Raw genomic sequence first — 24,802 nt, 5'->3', positions numbered from 1 at the left:
TTTTCAGCACGTTCGATTTGTGCGCATGCCCTAAAGTTCATTCTTTCGAAATTCAAGATGGCGGCGTTGACGCGCGCTGGAAGTTTACCTTCTATTTGTAGAAAATGCGCTGGGTTAACGAACAGATTTTGGCTTCGATCTCCACAGGTGAGTTGAAGGTTGTTTGAGATATATTTTCTACCCTTTCTTGCTGAGCTGAGCGGAATTTTACAGCATTTATTGAGGCTAACACTTGAGCGAAAGACGTATGCATGCGTGGCAACGTAACTCTGGTGTGCTCAATAGTTCGAGTTACAGAGAGATCAACGCTTCTACGCCTTCGAAATACCTTATCTCGCAAAAAGGGCTTCATTCCTTGCAGAATCTATCGCGTTCTGTAGTTATTAATTAGAAACTATAATCGAAATTATAGCGGGTGGCATGTGAAGTGTGCATGTTTTAATGAAGGTGAATGAATCGAATAGGCCATTCCATTTAATATCCGCACCCCCCCCCCCTTCCCCTATTGAGGAGCTTTGAATTTTACCCCCTCAAAGAAGTAAACTTTTTACCCCCCTCCCCCAAGAATGGAAGATAAAAAATACTTCCTCCTTCAGAATTTGTAGGACGATCAAAGGCATCGACGCAACTGTGTCAGAAACGGCCTTTTGAAGACTCCCCCTCCACATAAGATTTTCCAGACCCTCACTAGGGGGGTGCCCTTAAAAAAATGGGATGGCCTTATTAACTAAGATGAATGAATCAGATGTTTACTTTCTCCAGTTATACTTAAAGTAATATAAATCAATGTGTCACTGTGTTCTTGAAGTCAGTGAGAGTGTTTTGAAACTTGCCCCATGCCAGATTAACCATTAAGAAAGTGGTAGAGTTGTAACACCTGGTTAACAAAAACACTTATTTCCTTTCCAGGCCAGTGCAGTAAGTGTTATCCCTGTCAGATGGTTGAACCTCCAGGAATTCCAGAGCAAGAAATTAATGGCTGATAATGGTCTTCATGTGCAGAGATTTAAAGTTGCAGAAAATGCAAAAGAAGCAGTTGACATTGCTAAGGAATTAAGTAAGTCAGTGACCTCAAGAATTACTTAAAAAGTAACCCAATTTCTTGATGGAAATCACAAATTTAATTTAAGTATAGCAGTTATCCAAGGATGCATTGCTTTCCATTCAGTGAATAATTCCAGAACTTTTGAAATTGGGTCAAATGGTACAGCAATTTCCTTGGAGAGTTGTTGAATTTCTGACATGTGAACCATTCAGCCTAAAATTCTGGAAATTCTGGTGGGAAAGGCAAATGGAAAGGAAATAGGTGGTAAGAAATTTTCAAAAATTTATATTCAACTGACAAGGTTATCCTATTTTCCAAAAATTCTGGAAAATTTTGTTTCATTCTTTACTGGAAATTTCTTAAAATTCAAACTGGAATTTTTGCTTGAATGGAAAGCTCCACAGGTGTTATAATAAACTGGTTACAAGCTGCCTGACGAAACCAGCTCAGCTTGACTGGTTGGCAATTCAATAGTTTTATTGGTTTTGTTCTTTATTTGCCGTCAGATGCAAAAGAATTTGTACTAAAGGCGCAAATCCTTGCTGGTGGCAGAGGAAAAGGGACATTCACAAGTGGCCTACAGGGTGGTGTTCATTTGACAACAGAGTAAGCAAGTACAATATATTATGTTATTAATGTATAATAGTCTCGCCAATCAGAACTTAGAATAATGTATTGAATAGAAACAACATCAGTCAGAAACATGTTTACAGGATAATCTTCAGCAACTTTTAAAAAAAAGCTGGAAAGTGAAATTTATCGTACATTATTTTGGTTAACATTGTGCTACCAATATTATTAGATGTGAATTATAAAATAAATATATGTAATTTTTTCACTCTTGAATCAATGTAATTTCTCATGGAAAAATATGATAAATTTAATTCAAAAATATTGTTATATTGTCCTTTTACAGCCCAGACAAAATTGGAAAATTAACAGAACAAATGGTGGGTTACAACTTAACAACCAAACAAACACCACCAGAAGGAGTGCTGGTAAAAAAGGTAAAAAAATTACAACTTCATATAATATGTTATTATACTGAAACCAAATTCACAACTAGCCATTCAGAAGCTGTGTCCTACTGTCCTGATGTCCAGCCCAATTTTGGTACAGTTAGGGTAAAACAGTGAATATGTTTAAAACAATGTACATTTATTGTATGCTTTGTTGATGTCATGATGCATATTTTGGCCTGACCAAAATTGTGTGATAACACACCAAAAAAGTATGATTACAATGCACTTTATGAGTATTGATAATATTAGAAATTGGTAAAGAAAAATGTTATTAGCTTATCATTACATTTTGCGTAAAATATTTGAAGTAGCCTCTGTTTGACTTGAAACTATGCTCAGACATTTGTCCCTGGACATTATCTGTTCCTTGAAGCTCAAAGTTTTCCTCAATAAGGTCCATCAACATTCATTTGAGTAATTTTGCGCAAAATGAAGGCGATTGTTTCTGTATATTGTCATGTTAGAATTCTTTGGTTTGAATTCCCTTTTTTCCATTTGCTAGTTCATTAATAGCCTTTCTTGATATCTGTTTTTTATGTTTAGGTAATGGTTGCAGAGAGTTATGATATCGCACGTGAGACATACCTGGCCATTTTAATGGACAGAAGCTATCAGGGACCTGTCATTGTCGGCAGTCCTAAGGGTGGAGTGGACATCGAAGAAGTTGCCAAGAATACGCCAGAACATATACACAAGGTAATAAAGTCTGCATACGAGCCAAGTGGCTCGTTAGGCTTGTGTTTATCACTGGTTTCTGTAGCATGAAGCAACTCTGGAGGAGTATTCCACCCTAGATGGGATGTTAGTCCATCGCAGGGTTACCCCTCAGCATTAATTTCGGTGGTACCCATTTATACACCTGGGTGGAGAGAGGCACATGGGTGTTAAGTGTCTTGCCTGAGAACACAACACAATGTCGCCGGCCAGGGCTTGAACCCGGATCATTCGTTCTGGAGTAGAGCGCTGCCACTGACCATGAGGCCACCATGCCTCCACATTTTTCAAGAATGATCAACATATATTTTCTCCTTACAAATATCTCATTACACTATCATAGAGACAAGTTATGGGAATAATTATAGAGAATCGTCAACTAGGAGATAAACATGTAGTCGTTGTGAAACAAGGTCAACAAATTTGTCAGTGTCACAGAGATAACAAAATCTAAGAAGAATTGTGCCAGATTAAGATAATTTAAAAGTTATGTATCTATATGCTTTATTACTAGGTGGCCGTTAACATATTCAAAGGAATCCAAGACAAAGACGCCAGATATCTTGCAGAGAAATTGGAATTTAAAGGGCCTCTGTTAGAACAAGTAAGTTGACAGAAAAGAGCAAACCGTATTATCTACTTGTTCTTTTGTTCCAGTTAATTTCCATTTTGATTTGTACATTTGATATATATATTTTTTTTTCGCAGGCTGTGGAGCAGATAAAGTTACTCTATGAACTCTTCCTTAAAGTTGATGCTACACAAGTAGAAATCAATCCATTTGGAGAAACACCTGATGGCAAAGGTATTCTTTATTATGCTAGGCTGATACACTGAAACATACTGTGTAAAGAAGTAGAAAATCCTTATGAATTCCTGGATTAATGCCATAGAATTACGAGTTTTCTCTTATCATCCTTACTCCTGCAGTGATACGTGATTATTTTATCACGTTGGACGTAAGTTTGTTGCAGTCAGTTCTAAGCACAACCAGTGTTTCTTATCTCTGCCCAAGTTGAGAAATGGGTTTCATTAATAATAAGCTAGCTTAGGTAACAGTTGTTTCTTTTCCAAGAGCGTAAGAAGTGTGAGAGAGATTGTAATGTTAGACAAAGCAAAAAGAAAATATTTATGTGTTTGGTTTATGGTTTGTTGTCTTAATCTTTCACACTCCATTCTTGCATTCTTGAAAAAAAAAAAAGACTTTAACCTGGGATATATTGAGTAAAATATTCAAGATTCCAGCAAAAAACTTGCAACCTGCAATTTAATATCATCTCTTTTCAAACTCTTTAATAATTCATCAAGTTAAAACAAAGAAAATCACAACCATGAAGGAGGTTTGGACACCCGGTCTTAATTGGCATAAATTTTGACGGTTTTACTTCTCCATTTACTCCTTAGTTTTTGTTTCAATCAAGAAGATATGTCAAACACTTGAGACAGTGTTTCATTGGCTATCCAAACTCCTTGAATTTCATCAAAAATGCTCCACTGCACGTGATATTTTCAACTCTCTTCTCTGTGTTTGGATATCCCGATGAAACACTGTCTCTCATGTTTGATATACTACATCTAGTGACCTATGATTCATTATTGGCGACATGATCATGCTGCTAAGTTGAAACACTTTTTTTTATTTTACTAACCCTTTTGGTAAGTACATTGTATGTGTAGGTCCTCCCAGGTGGTTGAACATGCTGTGTTTGAATTTTTCAGTTGTCTGCTTTGATGCCAAGTTCAACTTTGATGACTGTGCCAGGTTCCGACAGAAAGAAGTGTTTGCTATGGATGATCAGAGTGAAAGTGACCCTCGAGAAGTGGAAGCTGGAAAATATGACCTCAATTACATTGGTCTAGATGGAGACATTGCTTGCCTAGGTGAGATGATGTCTTTCTTACATAGTGCTTATCCATCATGACCGAAATTCTGCCAGCTTGGATGCAGAAATGACAACTTTTCTGGGGCAGATACAGGATTTTAGAGAAGGAAGAGAGAGGTAGTTGGGGTCTGGTGGCATCCTCCCCCACCCCCCAAATTTTTAAAATTCAGGTCCTCAGAAATGGGTTTCCCAGCATTCTGAGAAGTCAGCGTGTATATTTTCTCGCTTGATTTAATTTAGGGGGTTTGACCAAACCTCCTGAACCCTTCCTAGATCCACCCAGGCTTTTAAGAAGCAAAAATCCCTGTTGAACAATATTTATTTTATTTGTTCCTTAGTGAATGGTGCTGGCTTAGCTATGGCAACAATGGACATTATCAAACTTCACGGGGGTACCCCAGCTAATTTCTTAGATCTTGGGGGTGGGGTACAGGAGGAAGGTGTGTTTCAAGCCTTCAACATTGTAACAAAGGATCCTAGAGTAAGTGATAGCCTTGACTTTGCTTGTTGCTGTTGTTGTTGTTGTTGTTGTTGTTGTTGTTGCTGTTGTTGTTGTTGTTGTCGAGACTAGCTGTAACTCCAAAGATTGTTCTCAAGTCAAAATATGTGCTTCTGGAATTCTCGAGATTTTAATGTTTAACTTTGGCACCTTTTTTGTTCTGCAGGTGAAGTCGATTTTAGTGAATATTTTCGGTGGGATTGTTGACTGCTCCATTGTCGCAAACGGAATCACTTCGGCTTACAAAAGACTCAATGTAAATGTCCCTGTCGTAGTACGGTTAGAAGGTGAGGCGTTTTTTAATTATTAATTTCTTAATGATCAATGAAAATAATAAATCAAGTGTTATAAAAACTCATTAAAAAGTTTCCCGCCTTTTTTCGCCTGTCGCCGGCCCCGACAGCAAGGGAATCTCTGATTGGCTTGTAACAAGGAGAAGTTGTTCTCTGATTGGTTAAAAACAGCTTGGCGATTTCAAAAATATCTAATAACGAAACTGGCTTGCAGTAAAACCGCGCGTCCTACAAGCGCAGAGGAAATGCTTACTAACTCTGTTTCATTATTTTAATTTTTTAGGCAGAAATGTGGAAAGCGCCAAACGCATTCTTACCGAGAGTGGAATGCCGCTCATTGTAGCAGATGATATGGACGACGCAGCTAGAAAGGCCGTCATAAGCCTTGTGGACTGATACAATACTGATGAAAACTGTGAATAAGACTTTGCAGGAGCTACTTGACTGGTAGCGCCACGTGAAAATTTGAGCCGAAAGTTTTCAAATCCGTCACAATCTTTCTCAATCTTAGCCAGCCGTATTCCTTTTTGTTTTGTTTTTTTATTGTTATTACTTCATTAATAGCTTTGTACTCTACTCAACTATCATTTTGAGGAAATGGCGCCAATTTGAAGGACATTTGTACACTGAAAAAAGTTACATCTCTACATAGATGGCTCCTTTAACAATCCAACGACGAAGAAGGATGAATTCTTGGTTATATTATCCGAATTAGAAGATATGAACGACAGCATCCAAGAACTGTATAGCAGTAATATAATGTCCGAACGTCGCGAATTAATTCGCCTTCGTTGGTTTCTTCCCAAGAAGAGCGACTTTTTAATCAATCCTGTTGTAGGAAAAACAACAAATTTGCTGTGCAAATGAAAAGGAGTTTTTGAAGGCATCCACGAGAAAAACGCTTTTTATCCTACAGTGTAACGACACTGCATTTTATACCATGTCTTAGAAAATACAGTCAATCAGAATACTGGATAGCCGTTGTATAGTCGACGATATTACACCCAACCTCCCTATCGCGTGCTGTACGTATGTTGCATTGATTGTGTTATACTGAAATGTCAATCATCTCCCGCCCTCAGCCCAATTTCCGGCAAGAGACTCTCGCTACGCTTGTGTTGGCCACTCCATTTTCTATGGTATATTAGAAAACAGTCCTAAGAAAACACGCGCGCTGATTGGTTAAAAATCGTGTTTCTATAACTCGATGGAAACACTGAACTAGCACGAGCTGTTGACGTGATGATGGCGCGACCAAAGAGAATTTCGATGCAAATGGGTAATTAAATTCCCGAGAAGTCTAAACGAAGGACATTTACGGTTTCTTGACTTTTAAAAAAGTTGAAATTATTGAAAAAAATGATGCGCTCGAGCACGCAACTTCAATGTTAAATGACAAGTCAATTTGAGCGATCTTTTTCAGGCGCAAAGTTTAATAATACCTCAAGAAAATAATTGGAAACCGTTATTTGAAGTAAATTTTAGTAAGAATTCTACTAAAACAATTAGATTATTCGCTCTCGATTTCTATTCCCTCATAGAAATCTCGAGCTCATAATCTAATTGTTAAATAGAAACACTCGTGAAAGTTTCGGAGAACTCGAAAAAGCTGTGGAAACACTCCCCTGCGGCTCGTGTTCCCACAGCATTTCTCGTTCTCCCAAACTTCCACTCGTGTTTTTATAACTCGATAGAAACACGGTACACGTTTTCTATTTCTTAAGTTTAAAATAGTTCCGCATTGCTTTTTCGTGGTATACTTAAGCAATAGAGTACTTTTTCCGTGTTTATGTAGCCTCATCTAAACACGCGGGGGGTTCGAAGAATTCGAGACAGTTATGCAAACCCGAGACGCTGTCGAAGGTTTGCATAACTTTCGACAATTCTCCCACCCCACCCCACCCTCCCACCTCCAAAGTGTTAAGATGAGGCTACGTAAACACGGAAGAAGTGCTCTATTGCTTTTATAAAATACTTCTCAAGAATACGCACGAAACTAAAACGTCACAACCGTGTTTACATACTCTTATCTGAACTCACCTATCGACCAATGAGCGTACGCGTAGTATCTCAGTTACTTTATAATATGGAATATCTCACTTGTCACGTGTATTTTCTTGATATACACATGACCCTTCCGTGGTATACCGTAACTAGTATGTATTCTGTGAGACGCTATTCAAAGGCCAAACGTCGTCCTTTGTCAAAGAGCCACACTCCGGCAGAACGATGGTTTTCGCCGCTCCTTTCAGAGCCACCAAAACGATGTCAATTACGTAACGCGTAAAGCAAGAAAACGCGTAAAGCGTTTTTTTTTACACGTAAACGCCTGACGCGTAAAGCAAAAATGTTTCAAAAAAGACTACTTACATGTGAAGCCAAATTAAAGGTACTAGCACTTTACTGGGAATCTGTTACTTAATTTTATTATTGTGCTACAAGCATCGGTTGCCATGGTTTTTGCACTCAACTACGGATTGAGCGGTCTGGGTTCAAGTCCCCGCCGATGACATTGTACTGTGTCTTTACTCTCACAGTGGCTCTCCCCACCCAGGTGTATAAATAAGTACCGGCGAATTTAATCCTTGGGGTAATCCCGCGATTGAATAGCATTCCATAAAGGCTTTTGTTCTTGGGCCATCGTAGTTTAACGAGGAATAAAACACAAATAGCGGTGATAAACATATTAAACTTACACATTACATAAACTTACATATTATACTTACGTCGAGTTATTAAAATGCGTAAGTTTGATATGTTTATCACCGCTATTTGTGTTTTATTCCTCGTTGAATAGCATTCCATTCAAGGGGGAGATACTCCAAGTCGCTTCATGCTAAACAAAGCACCTGATGACCCCCTTGGCTCATATGCAGAATTGACCGTACCTCCAAGCAGTGATAGGGGACAGAGGAATGGGTGAATGAAGTAGACGGGACCATTTTGCAGTGGCGCACTACGTTATATGGCTGGGTATTGTTTTTTCCGCCGAGTTCGGGGAATACTTTATTAAATTCTCTAGAAGAAGGGCAAATTGTCACCAAAAAATATGATGGCACCCAGTCGCGTTTACATGGCGATCAATTCCTTTCCGCCCTCCCCTTCACCACCACCCCCAGCCCCGTAACCGCCGGAGACAGGGGAGGGGAGGAACTCTCTAAGACTTTAATACAGCTGAGGGAGAAACGTTCCAATCCCGGTTAACGTAATAGCAGAGAGGGCCCTGGGAGCTAGGTTGCGAAAGAACACACAGACCTGTGTAACTACTAGCGAACAAGACACATTGTAGTGAATAAATTCCGTCCAATTTGAATTACACTATTGCCTGAGAAGCCACCGTGTTGGTACGTAGTTACTCCAACAATGGCGGATTTAACAATCGTTCAAGAACACGAAGGAGAGTTCACTGGACCCCGACACGCGTTGATTCATGGCGTCCGGGTCCCGTTCTACGAGCCTAACATTGATCAAGATTTTGAGAAAGATTTGAGTCGTTTTGAAACCAGGCCAGACGACATTTACGTGGTTAGTTATCCCAAGTCAGGTAAGGCTTTGTAGTTAGAGAATAATACTCGATCGAGACAATTCGACCTGAGCTTAGTATTCTGTCTGGCTATAACACGGGTCGTCACGCAACGACGCCCGTCACTAACTGGAGAGAAGCCAGATAAAGGCAGTGAGGGTATTATCGAGATTATCAAAGAATCTTGCTAGGTCAAGCCCCTACTCTTACTTCATAAAGATTTAAATCAAAGCTCCATTCTTCCAAAAATGAAATCCATTGGAAGAGGAGCATTCGACAGTTCAGTACCCTTTCATGCCTCCTTGGAGGAGATCTAGAGGAGAGAGGACGTCCCCGGGAGAGAGTTAAGAGAAGGGAGTGGCCTTTCTTTACCTTAGACAACACTGACCTTTTACCGGTGGTGGCCACTGGTAGCTTTGGCAAATTAACTTAAATAAGACAGGAATCCAGCTTTACGAGAGAAACTTGTTGAACAGCTTTCGAGGGTTCGATGATGCAACAACGGCGCAGTCCAATTTGGCCACTGTCCCACCGCGTACCGGCCATTGTTAATATTTTTTTCAAACTTGTCCCCGCCTCTCCGTCTTGAGGACAAAGTGCATTTAGTTTGTGAGTTTGCGTTTCGATGAGGCAATCAACGTTCGCGTGGGAGACGAGCTCTTTTATGTCACAGAAAAAAAGAAAAGAGAAAAAGAACGTTAATTCGGGTTAACGATATTTATATTTCATTCATCGTGATATCATAAACACTCTTGTTCTTTGGCCATTTCAATTTTAAATCCATCGTGATCTTTTCACAGGAACAACTTGGGTGCAAGAAATTGTGTGGCAAATTTTCCACAATGGTGAAGTCAGCAAAGAAAAAGTGGATTGTCGATATTCTCAACTGGAAAAAAGTCAGCTCTTTGAAAGAACTGGGGACGAACATCAAGTTGCGTTGACCTCTCGGCCCAGTCCCCGCTTCTTCAAATCGCATCTTCCATATCACGTGATCCCTATCAGTAAAAGCGAAGGTAACAGAAGCAAGTACCTTTACGTAGCGAGAAATCCCAAAGATGTCGCAGTTTCGTTTTATCAGTTTGTACAAAGTTTTGGTCCTGCCAGTCACTTTCATGGGACTTGGGAATTCTTTGCCAAAATGTTTTTGGAAGGCAAAGGTAAAGAAACTTAATTGCATGCCTTTATTATAAGTGTATAACTAAGAATAGATGTTCTAAGTGTTGTCGTTCGACGGGATTACAGCAAAAACCCAAAGACTGCAGCCTGGTATCCACGCCTTCCCGTCCCAATAATACTTGACGTCATCGGACAGCCTTTGGCGCGAACAGCAACCATCCCAGGCTCTCTTTCTCTCTCTCTAGCTCTCCTGAGAGAGAGACCTGGTCCCAGTTGTTTAAAGGGTGGAAAACACTATTCTCCGGATAAATCGCTATCCGGTGGATAGTGTAGTTTGTTTTGCCAACACTTATCCATTGAGATGGCGATTTATACGGTGGATAGGGTTATAGAACCTTTGAACAACTGGGGCCTGAAAGACAAAAGAGGGAGAGGAGAAAGAGTTTGAGATCGAGGTTTTGGTGGGAGGTGTTCTCTGCCCAGATTACCCCGTTCTCATGATCTAGCTTGCGCTTCGCACAGAACAACAATAATAATAATAGTAATAGTAATAATAATAATAATAATAATAATAATAATAATAATAATAACAACAACAACAATAACAATAATAATAATAATAATAATAATAAAAAAACAAAGAGAGGACACCTGGGAAACTAGGCTGGAGTTAAGCCAATGCTGTTGAAGAATAAACAAGTTAAACGAGAAGCTTTAGTTTATTATTTGACAGATTAAGGGATTAAGTCCACAATCTGTCAGATGATCGCTACAATGTCCATTTCATCTCATACTCAGGTTTCACTCTGTTTGACGCCTGAACGTGGGAGGTCTGGGTTTAAGTCTCGCAGGCGTAATTTGTTTCGTCACACAATGTTTCGTACAAGAGAGTGTTGCATGACTATATAGAATGACTGGGTAATTGAAAACGTATAGATAGTGATTTCGAGTGGCGCACATTGTGATTGTTGCTCATAACTTTATTATTGTCGGATTTCTCGGGAACGTTTCTTTTCCGCAGGAGCATTCGGCTTGTGGTCTGATCACGTGTTACCCTGGTGGGAACACAGACGTGATTCACACATCTTGTTTCTCAAATACGAGGACTTGAAAAAGGTAAGGTTCCCTATTGTTGTAATGTACTCTTCCTGTAAAAACCTTGAGTTATGGCTTGATTTTAAGTGTATGTGTCATAAAGAAGAGTATATAAGCACTTCACATATTCGCCATAGGTCTCGATTTCCCCTGCCCTTTCGAGACTGGTCGATCTTCGCATTTCCGAGGAGCGGCCGATCTATCCTGAAAGTTGACGATCTCTTATTGAATAGTGGAACTTATTGTGAACGATTATTTCCGAAGAAGGCTCCCGAAAAATGGTACCGTCTGGTTGCCTGGCACATCATCTGGTAATTATTATTATTTTTTAATCTCTTTTAGGACCTGTGTAGTAATGTTCGCCGAATCAGTGAATTTCTTGAGAAACCTCTGTCAGTAGAAATGATTGCTAAAATCTCCCATCAATGCACATTTGCCGAAATGAAGAAAAATTCTGACTCTTTTTCATTGTCCGTTTATCCCTCAAAACCAAGTTTTCTTCGTAAGGGTGAAGTCGGAGGCTGGAAGGCTCACTTCAGTGAAGAATTGAACCAGGCATTTGATGAGAAGTTCATGGAAAAATTGAACGGGACTGGACTTCATTTTGACTGAGAGGAAGAACAGCATTGATTTATCAGATATATTTTTTTAATGCCAAGATCTCTAGAAATTTAAGACTCTGAAGCAACTTTTTTGAATTGATTGATTTCTTTACTCCAGTATGATCGAGCAACCAACCACACGTTCTGCTCAAAAGCGTCAAAACATTGTTCATTATTCAAATTGCAATAAGACAGAGGAGCATTTTAAAACAACCAAAAAGTGCATTGTAAATAAAGGCGAAGTTTTGAACCAGGTTGTAAACTCAGGGGAAAGACGAACAGTTTTTTGTCCATTACAGAGTGTAGCCTACAGCATTTTGCCGGTTGCCCTCGCCCTAATTTTCCAGTTCTTATTTATACACCTCGCCCGGGTGGATAACGCTATCTACCAGATAGCGTTGTTTGTTTTGTTAAACTTATCTACTGGATAGCGATTTATCTGGATAGCGCTATCCAGCGTTCAAACAACTGGGGCCTGGGTCTTGCCCAAGAAACAACATCATGAAACCGTCTAATGCTAGAACCCAGACCTCTCGATCTGGAATTCATGCGCCGCTGCGCTCCTCAGCTAAACATGGAGGTAAGCGCCTCGATAATTGTATAATTCAAAGCACGTTAAACAACTGTACACTTTTCCACGATCATTAGTGCCTCAGTCATAGTTGCATGGTCGTTGTCCTCTTGATCTTCTTTTACAAACAGAAAGAGAAATACCACAGCAGCACTTAGAGAAACAAAAATACCCGCCATATAAAATGCCGGAGGATACGAGCCAAAACTGTCCGCAACAAGACCTGCAAGAATGAACTATAATGAATTAAGTGAACAAAATGTGCATTGTAAATATAGGCGAAGCTTTGAACCAGCTTATAAACTAACGGGAAAGGCTTCCAGTTTTAAGGTCGAAAAGTTGATTTCCCTTATCGATTACCATACATTTTGGTTCGGGTCAGCGCACACTAGGGAGAAAGCCCAATATAGGTTTGGCAGGATGCGGGATGAGAGTAAAAATAAAGGCGGGATACGGGATGACAGAACTTTTAATAGCGGGATGCGGGATAAAAATATATCGACGGGAACAGGATTTGCTCATTTTGACAGAAGGGATGCGGGATAGTTTTAAAATTGACGGCGGGTTGCGGGATGAAAAACGGGAAATTATACGTTACTGACGTTACATGGAGAACTGTGACTCTAACCAGGCGGGATCGAGATAAATATTCTGACTGGCGCGAGAAGGCGGGGTTGAGGCAAAAATAGAAGCGGGATGCGGGATTGAAAGAAACCTATGTTGGACCCTATAGGGAACATTTTGCGGATGCATGAAGCGGGGACATGTTGTGGCGACTGTTTTCCTTGTGCGACATTACCGTTTTTGCGCAAAAGTTCTGTTGCAGGGACTGTCCCCGCGACATGATGCATGACTTTCAGTTGGTTTGAATTCGTGGGTCGTGAAACGGGGACATTTTATTATAAAATGGCATCAATTTAAACGCCACATTATTTGCACTGCCCTTGCAAATTGTTCCCGCTACAACATAGAAATGGACCCATAGTCGCTTCGTGTGCACTATTTCCGCAACATACGTCCTATGCCTACACACGAAGAGGTTTGTCCCCGCGTCACGTCCCCAAAACATGACCGTTAGTGTGTGTCGACCTTTTACGTAGGTTATGAAAATTCGACAGTCGATGAAAGTTCAAACTGTCGTTCTTGTTCGACTGCAAAGTCTAGTGCGCTGAAAAGTCTAGTGCGCTAGTGCGCTAGTGCGCAGTCGATCGATTTGAACCTACTTACATATTCATGAGGAACGAGTGAAAGTATACGGTTTTTCAGGTATATGATTTACCCAACTGCTTTGCCTCTTTCCGCCCCCGGCCACCCCGGGGGAAGGGGTTTGATCGCACACTGACAATAATTGATGAGAGATAAAGTAAACTCTTGTGCAAATCCCATCCGACAACCCGTATCGACTCTAGTTTTCGTTTAATCCAGCATTTATCGATGGCCGTCACGTAACGCAATACAAGACTATTTCATGATTTATGATTACATTCTCATCTACTCTCGTCTTGGCAACGTCCTAAGATGGTATGGAGAATTAAGATTTTCATACGTACCGCCTAAGGCAGGGCCAAACGCCGATACGATGTTTGTAATACTCTGGAACAAGCCGAACCCTCGGACTCGTTTAGTTCCTTGAAAACAAAACATAACAGCCACACACATTGCACTGCCCATGGCACCATCTGTACAGCCATAAAGTATAAAATAAAACACGAGGTAAAGATTTCTTCTTGCGAGGGGAAGAAGTAACGACGCGATTCCTTCAAATGCCGCGGCGATCTGGAAAAGAAAGTGCGCTTGGATCCATTTGACGTCACACAAGCGACCAATCACGGGACGAATTAACAATGACGTCACACCACTGTAGACGTACAGTTTGGAGGATTGTGTGGGAGGTATTCCTATAGTTTCGCAGTAACGAACCTGTAAAAAAAATGAACTTTACTGAAATATTGTTTCTTTTGTCAAAAAATAAAAACATCGGTATGCAAGTTTTTGCGCAACATTGAAAGTTGGGTCCCCATGACATTGTTGCGTGCGACGTTGACCTTGCAAAAAAAGAACCGCTTACATTTTCTGAAACATTTTGCGTAACAATTTCAACGACTCTCTAGCATCAGTAACATTGCGCGCAAAGACATAAACTTGATTATATTCTCTGAAACATTGCGTAAAACAGGTTCAACGTTTGTCTACCAAGTGTAACATTGCACAAAACATTTTCAACATTTATGCGCCATCTACTACATTGCGAAAGAGTTTCATTTGTCTAGTATCCGTGTAACATTGCACACAACAGTTTAAACGTTTGCTTTCTACTTCTCAAACCCATTGATAATTCACTAAGTCGAAACAAAAAAAAAATCACAACCGTGAAGGAGTTTGAATACCCCTCTTAATTAACATAGATTTTGACGTTTTTACTTCTCCGTTTACTTCTTAGTTTTTGTTTCGATTAAGAAGATATACCAAATACTCGAGACAGTGTTTCATCGGCTATCCAAACACCTCGAATTTCGTATTTTCAATTCTCTTCTCTGTGTTTGGATATCCCGATAAAACACTGTCTCTAGTTTTTGATATATTACTTACAACATGGCGCTCAACAGTTAGTAAAACATTTATCTTACTCTATGTAGCACTGGGCACAACCATTTCAACACAAGGCTCGATTACCAGCCGCTGTTCAGAAAAGAGCCCGCGCTCCTTCCTCTCTTCTCGTGGAATAGATATCAGTGATTTTTTTACCTTTTGTCTCCCAGTGTAAGAAATTACATTAAAATCATAGAAAGCTCCCAGAAATAGCTTCGTAAGATAAAAAAAAAAAACTCCAAAGCGGTAAAAAAGGAAAAAGGATGGTAATGCAGGTAAAGAATGAGATATAGATCAAAATGTTCAAATGTTCTTGTTTATAGTGGTCAATGCACTTAGCTACGCCTAACTAGTTCACAGCGCATGTCACTTAAAACTGAAAGAAACAAATAGGGTTAAAAATCGCAACTGGCGGGAGGCAGACCAGTTGGTTATTTACAAACATGGCTGAGGAGCCGAACTAGGGTCTACTGAGAAACAACTCCAGCTGAGTGGTCAGAGCGGGACTTGAACCCGCGACCTCCGGATTGCAAGTCCGACGCCCTAACCACTTTAATATACGCTTAATGTTTCAAGATGTGCTATTTGAGTCTTTTAACAGGCTTACCATGTGGACAGAAGGGATGTAATGTCCAGTGTACGTCAGACACACGGCCAAAGTGAAAATAACAAAGCGCTTATTCCTAAAAACTGAAAAGTCACAAAGTTTCCCCTTTATCTCATCCTCTGCGCTGTTTTGCTCGGTACCAATATCACCAGGCATTCGACGAAAAACGCAAACAAGAGGACCAATTAAAGCAACAATCCCTGCCATGGCCATAAAAGCTCCTCTCCAGTCAAGTGCATCGACTAAGGCCTGCACTACGGGGCTCATTACAAACAGGCCTCCGCCAGGCCCTGTGGCAACGAGCCCCAACGCTAATGAGCGCCTTTTAATAAAGTATCTAGGTATGACCAAGTACAAAGGAAGAAATACGAAACAAGATCCAATGCCAAAGACAATACCATAGCTTATCATGATGAAATAAATGCTGGTCCCACGTGACGTCACTAGAAGAGCCACTATGCTAATAAGGGTCCCCACGATGGCGGTTTTAAGGGGTCCAATGCGATTAAAGACTTTTGCGACCAGCATGCCGTACACGCCTGTTCCAACCATAGCCAGTGAGCCAACTAAAGCTGCGGTAAAAATGAACAGCGGTGAACTGTCAGACGATCCACATGGTTCACCAGTCGCCAAGAGCAGTTAGTACTGGATTGTATAGTATGGAGCGATTAGCAATTATATATCGTCTTTCCTTTTTTTTTTTTTTTTTTTTTCTGATAGCGTCGCTCTTACTGGATGGCATGTTAGTCCATCTAAGGGAAGGACGGGAGAGGAGCGGGGGGGTGGGGGGTCGTAATTGGAAATTTTTTGTGGGCACGAAATTTTTTCTCACCTTTAGGTTGTGCATGATGTTTTTTAACATCAAAAATCAACCTGGATATATAGTAGAAAACGCTAGTTCGATTTTTTCTCCGTGGCTCCTCTCGCACGATCTTTTTTCAGCAGTTTTCGCTGTGCAGGAAGTTGTTTTGGGAAATTGACCACCCACCCACCCTCCACCACCGCTTCAAAAAAAATTATGGCCCGTCCCCAAGGTTACCCTTTGTCATCCTCCAAAATACTTTGTCTATTTGGCTCCAACAACTTGCTACTTTCCATTTTTACCCATGGGTGAAGATTGGAGATATGAGAGAAACAAGTGTAGCTGATTGACCAAATGTTAATTTATTATATGGTTTTGGTTTCACGACACGCAGTTATGTTACAAAGGTTTTTAAGTGAGCGTGGGGAATAACCCGAAATTGTTCTCAAGCTCTGCAAAGCCAAAACCAATCGCGTCTTGCCCTTGCGCGTTTTCCCGCATCTTCTGATTGGTTCACTGTGCTGTTTGCGTTTCTTGTGATTGACCATTGAAATTTTGTTAGTTTTAGCTTTGAGATACTCAAATGAGATCTTCTATGATACCGCTCTACCCACCTGAGGGGACAAGACCCCTGGACTAGTCCCCTGCGATTAGTCCCGTGCGACTAGTCCCACCAACAGTTCACACCAAGGGTTCTGAGGGACAAGTAGCGAGGACTTGTCCCTTCAGTTCAAACCGAGGGACTTGAATTGTCCCGTCGCTTGTGTGCTGACCTTTAAGCACAAACAAACGAAGAAGTAAAACCAAACCCTTACCTGTCTTAGCTTTTCCTTGTTGAAATTCGTCCAGAAGCCAGGGAAACAGAATTCCATAACTGTACGTTAGACCACAAATAATGATATTACAAAATGCACACACCACGCAGACCAGCCATGACCAACAAGAATCAGGATCACAGGATTTCCTTCGAGCTTGAAATTGTTGTAAGCCATCTTGATTAACAATGATTTCAGTCGAATCTGCTTCTTCCGTGTTAACGCTCTGTAATTAGGAAATTGATTTTACTGAATTAGCGCCTTTGGTCCCTATTGGAGAACATGTTATTAGCCATGCGAGAGGACCGCACTTGGATCGGAGAATACATGCTCTCGACACTAGACAGTACTAGAAAGGTTGAGAGTCAATATTCTCACAGACGGATCCTGAGCAAGCTTCATAGTCAATCAGATATTTATCTGACGACTAAGGGGTTGAAAAAGAGCTGTAGAAAGGTTACGAGGTTTTGAAAATCATTTCACCGGCCAAAAGAAACCTTCCGTGGCTTAAGATTGATCAATGTCTCTCTTAGTTTTCTTAGTCATGTCACAGTATATTAGCTGAGGGTTTTTTAGAATTAACTGGAACTCGCGTTCGGCTCTCAGAACAAGCATGTCCAGTAAAGTTCTGGTAATTATTAAATGCGGAAGTCTCATTTACTGTTGGTGAACGTCATCATCATCATCAGTTCTCGAGGCGCCAGTAGGCGCATAAGGGACCGTTCATTTTTTATGAGGGAGGGGGGGCTGGTGGGATTTGGGAAGCTCCATTTAAAAATCGCATGACCCCCCCTCAGCTTACCAATTTTTTTACATGGCCCCCCCTTATAGCGGTCATTTTTTGGGATGACCCCCCCCCCCCAAAAAAAAATTGGACAAACAATATTTAGATTTCAACTTTTTTAATATGTCTCTATTATCCCCCTACTTCACGTTATTGTGCTCACTATGAAGACAATATTTACAATCCCTATACTACAGAGAGCTGTTGTTTAAAAAACAAATCAAACGAAAGAGAAGTCAATTTCGGATCTCCTAGTTATGGCTCGCCCTGAGCGTGTGGCATTTGGCCTCTCATTGGTATCTTCCTCATCTGAATTGATGAATGCAAGAATGACATCACTTGAGTCATCTTCTCCCCAGAGTCAATGGCATCACTGTCATACTCATCATTGTCACTTTTATCCGTTTCACTGCTGTCAGCACTTGCCCTGTTGTCATTTTGTGTCAATGTCCTGGCATTTCTCAGTGTTGGTTGGCCAGCTCTGAGAGGACTCTTCTGCCGCAAGCATGAATGTCTTACAATTGCCTTTACTTTCTCACTCTTGCTGCTTTTCAAATGCTGCTTCAGCCCGTGGTGGTTCAAGTACCTGTTTTGTTCTGGAACACGTTGCTTTTTAAGCTTGGTTAGATCTTCGCACAACTCAGTCCAAGGATAATCCTCATATGATTTATCTTTTGCGTCCCTACTTAACTTTGCCTTTTCTTCTGCTCTCCTTTTCCTTTTAAATTCCAGCACTTCAAGATGCTGAAGATAATCCACCACAAACTTTGATTTGACAATAAACTTATCTGCAAATAGAGCAACGCTCTCTGGGTCAAATAAAACCAGCCTGCCACCTACATGCTCTTTCTTCGCTTGGACCCTTGGCTGCCAGTCATCTGGATCACGCCCTTCTTTTGGGGTCTTCTGGTAGGAGAGGTAGTGGTATTCCGGTAGGCAGGAATGGTCAGGAACTGGTTTAGGATATCTTTCTATGGGTGATCCAGTCCATTCACAACAAAAAGAACAAATTTCTCCTACCTTTTCTTGACAGGACAACTTTAGAAACTCCCTGTAGTTCTCCCCCTCCTCATAGTGCTCATTCATAAACTTCTCAATCTTACGGAAGTAACAGTGGCCTGGAACAGAGTCTTTCCTTGCTCCTGCATTGTGATACTGAACCAAGTACGAAGTGTTGTGAAAAAACTGGAAATCTGTTGATGTGTTGTGTGAAACACATTGTTACATTTAATTTACAGATGTCTTTATTTGGAAGGTTTTTACCTCTACTTTAGTGATAGGCATGTATAAATGTTGCCCTGTGCAGGTAAAACAAAAAGCCATGAGTGTTCTCAAATCTTGCAAATAGTGGATTACTTTTAATAAATTTTAGCATACTTGTTGTGGTTTAAATTTATCTATGGTTTAAAATTTCTTAATTTTCAAGGTAAAATGGGGTTGACTAGCCTACACGACTTTTACGGTTCGTGACATTTGTACATTTACCGTTCTCTGTTCGGTCACTCGACCTTTCTTGTCGCTTCACTCGTGTTCATGAAGGGCACTTCATGTTGTGTAATAAGGAGGAATTTTAGTGCAGTTGAGCCGTTAGATCGTGCTATGGCAAATTTTTATAGGTCATAGGTCTGCATGGTTTCCGCTGTTATCTGCATGTCGACTCGTTGAGTTTGACACCTCTGTAATTTGCCATGTGTTTATGCATTGTTTAGGCTCATTTCTATTGCAAGATATGCTTTTAAATCTCCATGAATTTGCTTTTGAGGGACATAATATGAAATTTACCGTGAACATGTTGCTTACTTGCATTCTATATTGTGACGCCGGGCCCGGCTGTGATTAGAACTGTTTGCAAGCACAGTAGGTAGATCCTTATCACGGATATCATATTTGTTCTTCTACGATTTCCTTCGGAGACGCCGTAGCTTTACTTTGAGAAAGCTATACGTTTGTCTAGAGACATTCCTATGTTTCTTGCAGCTATCTGATCGAGCTTGTGTTTCTCTTGCTCGATGTATAGGTTTATTCCTCCTTTTTATTTCCTCCTCTTTTGCAAACCCCGTCTTTAAAATGGGGTTGATGCTATACGTTGAGTGCGTATTTTTGCTTTAAGCTCCTTGACGTTAGTTGAGTGCTGCTATGTCTTGCACGATGTAGAACGGGGCACGTCCATAATAATCATGAAAGAGGCTCATTCCAGAATGCGCAATAATGGCGAAAGCGACGAGTCGTTTAAGAAAAGGTTTACAGCTGAACGATCCAGGCAGTTTGACATCTTACAAGCAAAAGAAGCAATCTTTCTAAGTGCGGATGGCTGTTCAGAAAGAGCGAGTGAGTTTTCCATGCCAGGGTACCAGTTGAAGCCCAGTGATGGAAGAAAACTGAACTTCTCCATCAAAGAACACAGAGCAATGGTGGAAAAGTTGAATGCCACGATTCCACACTCTTTCAGTCCAATGGGCTTGCTTTAAAGCAGGGCGAAGAATTTGCCCACAGTTTTAATGTAAAACAGATCAAATTTATAGAAGTTAAGTTGACGAAGGTCACGCAGGACATGGAAGCACTAGAAAGTAAGAAGAGCAATTATAACAGCATATTCAAGGGCATACTCAAACAGCACATCAACAAAAGGAGAAGGAAAAAAGAAAACCGCAGAAAGTCAAATGAAAGAAAGAGGAAGCAGACTGAAAACAACGTCCAACGAGTTTAGGGAATCTGTGTTGGATACCCGCTAGGAAATGATCTTCCACAATGCCTTGTGTACCCTCCTAGAACGGCCGTCCCGGGAGAGTGTATTGAAATTGAGGATGTTGCCACGTCGTTATTTAGAAGAGATGGGCCATACATCGCACAGCTCTTGGAAGGGAATTATTTCACCAATGCTGCAAGAAGCAGAATCACCACCAACCTTGAGCAGGAAGTCAGAGATTATGTTTACACCTTCATGTACCCTGAAGAGTACACTCTGACGGAAAGCATTGCTGCTTCTTGCAGCATTGGTGAAAGAGACTCCCATAGCAGCACAAGCGGCGACGAAGAACGCGACGACAGCGAAGATGAAGATGCATTCGAAAATAACAGTGTTAAATACTTCTTAAAAAACTACTTCTGCAAATGGAAAGTTTGTAATAAATTTGTATCCTGCCTTCTATGTTTATTGTATAGCAATTTTTTTTGATATTCAAACATCATGCCATTTTAAAGTTTTACTAAAATATTTCACGTGACCCCCCCTTTTTCCCTTATTTTTTTGGGATGGCCCCCCCTCGAAAGCCATTTTTTTTCGCATGGCCCCCCCCCCCAAATCCCACCAGGCCCCCCTACCTTATAAAAAATGAACGGTCCCTAAGGTCGTGAACATATTGGTGAACGTGGCTGCGCGTAAAAAAAAATCTTGTTCTCTCCAAAAATGAGGCTTCATGAAGCCATCATCGTGTCGTTTATTGATAGGTGTACAATTGGTAATAATAATGATAATATTAATAATACTACTAATAATGATGATAATAATAATAATGGAAATTTGCAGTGGCATTTAATTTCCACGAAGTGGCCCTTCATCCACTGTTTCAAGATCGAATTATCAATAACTATTATAGTTGAACCTCTTCAACACGGACACCAAGGATGATAACATAGTCAGAGATTATATGAATTCGCTGAGACTAAGTGAACTATCTTTAATATTGAGGTGTCCGTATTTATATGGAGCGGACCGAAAGGAGAAGTTTGACTGAGTATAGTGGAACCTCGCCGGCCTTGTGACCACCTTGACACGATTCCTTGAATCTGCGATGTTCCTTTCATTATTTCAGAACGCTCTTTATCCATTAGTATTTTTAGACTCTAATTGATGTTAGCAAGAACCTCAGTTGCCATTAATCTACGTTATTTATTGCTTCATTTGATTCATAACGATGAAGTTTGATTGCTTGTGTAATACTACTGACCAAGAAAATTATTTGCGATATTCCTGATAAAAATGTAAAAAATTGTATCTGAATACAGTAACTGTTTCCCGTCATGTGATCAGTCCTAACTGTAAGCTATACATACCTATTTAAAAAAGTCGTTCCTGTTATAAGGTAATGTAATGCAGTCTATTCCTTTACAAAAACACATATTAGCTTTATTTATCATCTTTTAGTTGTTCATATCGATACAGGCAAAAATGACTTAAATTTCCCTTTATATCATTGAGCGATCAACAGTCTCATGTTTTGTCGCCATTTCTTAAATTCACTGGGGATTATTTCGGGAGCGATTTGGGGATCATTTCGGGACAGGTCTTCTAGTGCATGGACCAATTAACAGCCGATAACTGCATTTCCATTTAGGCCCCATTTCTATGGTCTCGGTAACCTGAGACAACCGGTACCCTCCCCCCAAGTTACACTAGTTCACTTATTTCTTTGCAAAATTTAACCAACTGTTTACAAGAGGATGGCGAACCCGTCTCGGGGTACGCAACAACTCGGGAGGGTGAGTTGTCTCGCCTCAGCAGATAGGGTAACCCTGGCAAGCGGGACAACTTTTCTTCATATAAACAGTTTGGCTAGCCTAATGCATCAGTCAATTCCAGCAGTGCCCATCCCCCCCCCCCCGGGCTAACCCCCGGGCATTAGCATTTTTTTTAAAAAATGCGCAAATTCCCCGGGGTGGGGAAACATAAGCTGTCTAAATGCCCCGGGGTGGGGACGAAGAAAGAGGGCAAATGCCCCGCCCCCGGGATCGTCGCCTTCCAACACCTCCGCAGTTTTTAAATTAATCAGTGAATAAAACGGTCAACTGTTCAGTATTTTAATGCAACGGTAAGACTTCAAGGACAGCAGTACGTGTTAGTTGATTCTGATTATTTTTATTTCTTTATATTTGTTTTTAACAGTTTCCTAGAGGATAGCTGGGATTGCGGCGGGCGTGCCCCCGGCCGCGAGCGATGATAGGCGCCTGTATTCGCAGGCTACTTTCTCTGTGAAGAATCAAGACATTTTAAATGATGATGCATTGCATTTTAAGCTCGCAAGATCTGTCTTCAAGATCCCATCATTTGAATTCGCAAACCTTAAGTATTTTAACTCCACTTTCATGAATTTAAAAAATGCTAGGCTAGTTTTGAATGCGAAATGTGAAATAGTTCACGTCAGTTATTGTTATGTGATAAACAAAATATAGTTCACCTTGTCGCTTATATTTATATACTTACAAGTAATGAAGAAATATCTGAAATTGAGAAAACATAACTTTAAAAACAAGTTTCTCTAGGCCCTGACGGACAAGCCATTGTTCGACAAACGCCTCGTCTTTCCCGATGAACTCATCCATGGCACTTTCCAAAACACGTGTGTCGAATGCCCCGGGGTCGCCCTGGGGTACGCAAATGCCCAGCCCCCGGGCCACGATAAAATTGCAGATGCCCCAGCCCCGGGACTGACAACTTGAGCAAATGCCCCGCGGTTGCCCGGGGGGGGGGGGGATGGGCACTGCTGGAATTGACTGATGCATAACCGGGACAATTCTCGGCGTGGCGAGTGTCACGTAATCCTTAGATTTAGGATTTAAAGCAGAAATTCCTATCAAAGAGGTGAAAATTAACTCTGCAAAGCCCACTTTGATCGATTGACCAAGGGAAACTCAAAGAAAGAGGATATTTCCACATTTGATTATTCAATAAGGATTATGAATAATCATGTAGGGTCAACTTTGACTCGGACTACAGGACAACGTTTTCGCATATAAACGCTCGATAAAGTTGCCTCAGGGGCAGGGTTGTCTCGGGCACCCAAGACCAATATAACTGGGGGCATTCAAAAGCGACGAACTGGAGTAATTATAAGTGTCTTTGTCTGTTTACACTTGCAAATTAAATTGAGCCTAGCGTGACAAAGCCATCACCACTTAACAGTTTCAATCGGTGGTGCAATACACGAAACTGACGGCAATGCGCTGTTTACGCCACTGTTCGCCCGCAGATAAGTAATTTATTTACCTGTCAAGTGCTGATCAGCCAGTACCTAGAAGTTGTTTTGCAACTAAACGCAGGTAAGAACTGACACATGTGAAAATACAATGAATCGAACCATTGTAGATCACGCTATCGAAGTTGGAATTCAGCTTCAATTTTACCACAGTCTTATACCTACGTGTCGATTTTGAGATTCTAGTCTAAGTCGATTAAAACCCGGCGAGCGATAGATCGAAACAGTAGCCTCATTTTGTTGTAAGTTATATGTTCTTTAGTTATCTCTTTGTCTCAGAGACACGTTTTCGATGTCAAATGTTGCCGTTGTTCAACCTTCATTGTGTCGTTTTCTTGCTCATTATCATTTTCATGCATGCATCAGTTATTTGCATAGATATTCCTTCATTTTAAGTTAGATTTTAACATTTCGTTACTCACCATTATAGTCAGCGACCTTTTTTGAGACGTCGTGTACAGTCTATCGTGTATAGAGACTTTGCGCAAAGTCTCCAGCAATATCAGATCTGATAAAATCACGCGAACTCAGGTGGGAGCCGGCCGTCATATTTTAAAAGGAGCGTGACTCATTGAGTGAGTTTGTCACGTAGCGTTATTTTCAAGTTGGCGGCTACGCGAGGATCCGGGTAAAAGACTTAACTCTAGCTGTTTGCGAAAAAGTTTGAATGAACAGTCATCGCTGTTTAGAGGGCTTCATAAAATGTGAATGGTGCAATTTTCCGGGTTTCCGTAATTCAATATCCCCACAGCCTTGACCATGACCCACCCTTGACCATGACCCACCCTGCCAAATACAAACCTTAAATGCTCAATGTTTTTGGGAATTACACTAACATATTGTCCGGGGGGAATCGGTCGGAAATTTTCA

At 40.8% G+C, this 24,802-nt stretch overlaps 4 protein-coding genes across 5 annotated transcripts in view; 3 read left to right on the top strand and 1 right to left on the bottom strand.

Annotated features, from left to right (window-relative positions):
- The first annotated feature begins 38 nt into the window (after nucleotides 1-38).
- On the top strand, nucleotides 39-6,431 carry LOC110066671 (succinate--CoA ligase [GDP-forming] subunit beta, mitochondrial-like). Of its 2 annotated transcripts, XM_020773908.2 has the most exons (11): nucleotides 39-147; nucleotides 910-1,057; nucleotides 1,552-1,651; nucleotides 1,962-2,052; nucleotides 2,611-2,763; nucleotides 3,296-3,385; nucleotides 3,490-3,586; nucleotides 4,501-4,662; nucleotides 5,003-5,145; nucleotides 5,330-5,450; nucleotides 5,740-6,431. In XM_020773908.2, exons 1-11 carry the CDS (start codon nucleotides 58-60, stop codon nucleotides 5,850-5,852), a joined length of 1,308 nt encoding a protein of 435 aa, XP_020629567.1. In that variant the 5' UTR covers nucleotides 39-57; the 3' UTR covers nucleotides 5,853-6,431. The 2 variants fall into 2 exon arrangements, with proteins under 2 accessions (XP_020629567.1, XP_089132275.1); XM_089276149.1 differs by lacking the exon at nucleotides 910-1,057.
- A 2,012-nt stretch (nucleotides 6,432-8,443) lies between these two features.
- On the top strand, nucleotides 8,444-12,044 carry LOC110066710 (sulfotransferase 1C4-like). The gene is made up of 4 exons (XM_020773953.2): nucleotides 8,444-9,000; nucleotides 9,780-10,136; nucleotides 11,117-11,211; nucleotides 11,533-12,044. The coding sequence occupies exons 1-4, from the start codon at nucleotides 8,820-8,822 to the stop codon at nucleotides 11,800-11,802; spliced, it is 903 nt and encodes a 300-aa protein (XP_020629612.1). The 5' UTR covers nucleotides 8,444-8,819; the 3' UTR covers nucleotides 11,803-12,044.
- LOC110066708 (monocarboxylate transporter 4-like) lies at nucleotides 10,796-24,690 on the bottom strand. Its single transcript, XM_020773951.2, has 5 exons — nucleotides 24,355-24,690; nucleotides 17,177-17,402; nucleotides 15,560-16,131; nucleotides 13,914-14,283; nucleotides 10,796-12,586 (listed from the first exon to the last, which is right to left on the bottom strand). The coding sequence occupies exons 1-5, from the start codon at nucleotides 24,355-24,357 to the stop codon at nucleotides 12,408-12,410; spliced, it is 1,350 nt and encodes a 449-aa protein (XP_020629610.2). The 5' UTR covers nucleotides 24,358-24,690; the 3' UTR covers nucleotides 10,796-12,407.
- LOC110066763 (monocarboxylate transporter 13-like) overlaps nucleotides 23,699-24,802 on the top strand; it is a 29,530-nt gene continuing 28,426 nt past the window's right edge. Inside the window, exon 1 of the mRNA XM_089275794.1 lies at nucleotides 23,699-23,996. The gene's annotated coding sequence lies outside the window, so the exon portion shown is untranslated. The remainder of the gene's footprint in view (nucleotides 23,997-24,802) is intronic.

Source organism: Orbicella faveolata, unplaced genomic scaffold (genome assembly GCF_042242905.1).
Source record: "Orbicella faveolata isolate gen_17 unplaced genomic scaffold, um_ofav_v1 contig_4, whole genome shotgun sequence".
Lineage (NCBI taxonomy): Eukaryota > Metazoa > Cnidaria > Anthozoa > Scleractinia > Merulinidae > Orbicella > Orbicella faveolata.
Note: the sequence above shows the minus strand (reverse complement) of the source record. Positions and strands in the feature narration are given on the sequence as shown.

What these genes read in the sequence shown, in the direction of transcription:
- LOC110066671 (XM_020773908.2), top strand. Translation starts at nt 58, where the DNA reads ATGGCGGCGTTGACGCGCGCTGGAAGTTTACCTTCTATTTGTAGAAAA. An exon ending in TGGAGACATTGCTTGCCTAG is followed by an intron (nt 4,663 to 5,002) that starts GTGAGATGATGT and finishes TTTGTTCCTTAG; the next exon opens with TGAATGGTGCTGGCTTAGCT. An exon ending in TGTCGTAGTACGGTTAGAAG is followed by an intron (nt 5,451 to 5,739) that starts GTGAGGCGTTTT and finishes TTAATTTTTTAG; the next exon opens with GCAGAAATGTGGAAAGCGCC.
- LOC110066710 (XM_020773953.2), top strand. Translation starts at nt 8,820, where the DNA reads ATGGCGGATTTAACAATCGTTCAAGAACACGAAGGAGAGTTCACTGGA. An exon ending in GGTTAGTTATCCCAAGTCAG is followed by an intron (nt 9,001 to 9,779) that starts GTAAGGCTTTGT and finishes ATCTTTTCACAG; the next exon opens with GAACAACTTGGGTGCAAGAA. An exon ending in AATACGAGGACTTGAAAAAG is followed by an intron (nt 11,212 to 11,532) that starts GTAAGGTTCCCT and finishes AATCTCTTTTAG; the next exon opens with GACCTGTGTAGTAATGTTCG.
- LOC110066708 (XM_020773951.2), bottom strand. An exon ending in ACAAGGAAAAGCTAAGACAG is followed by an intron (nt 16,132 to 17,176) that starts GTAAGGGTTTGG and finishes TTTTTACCGCAG; the next exon opens with CTTTAGTTGGCTCACTGGCT. An exon ending in GTTTGGCCCTGCCTTAGGCG is followed by an intron (nt 12,587 to 13,913) that starts GTACGTATGAAA and finishes TCATTCTTGCAG; the next exon opens with GTCTTGTTGCGGACAGTTTT.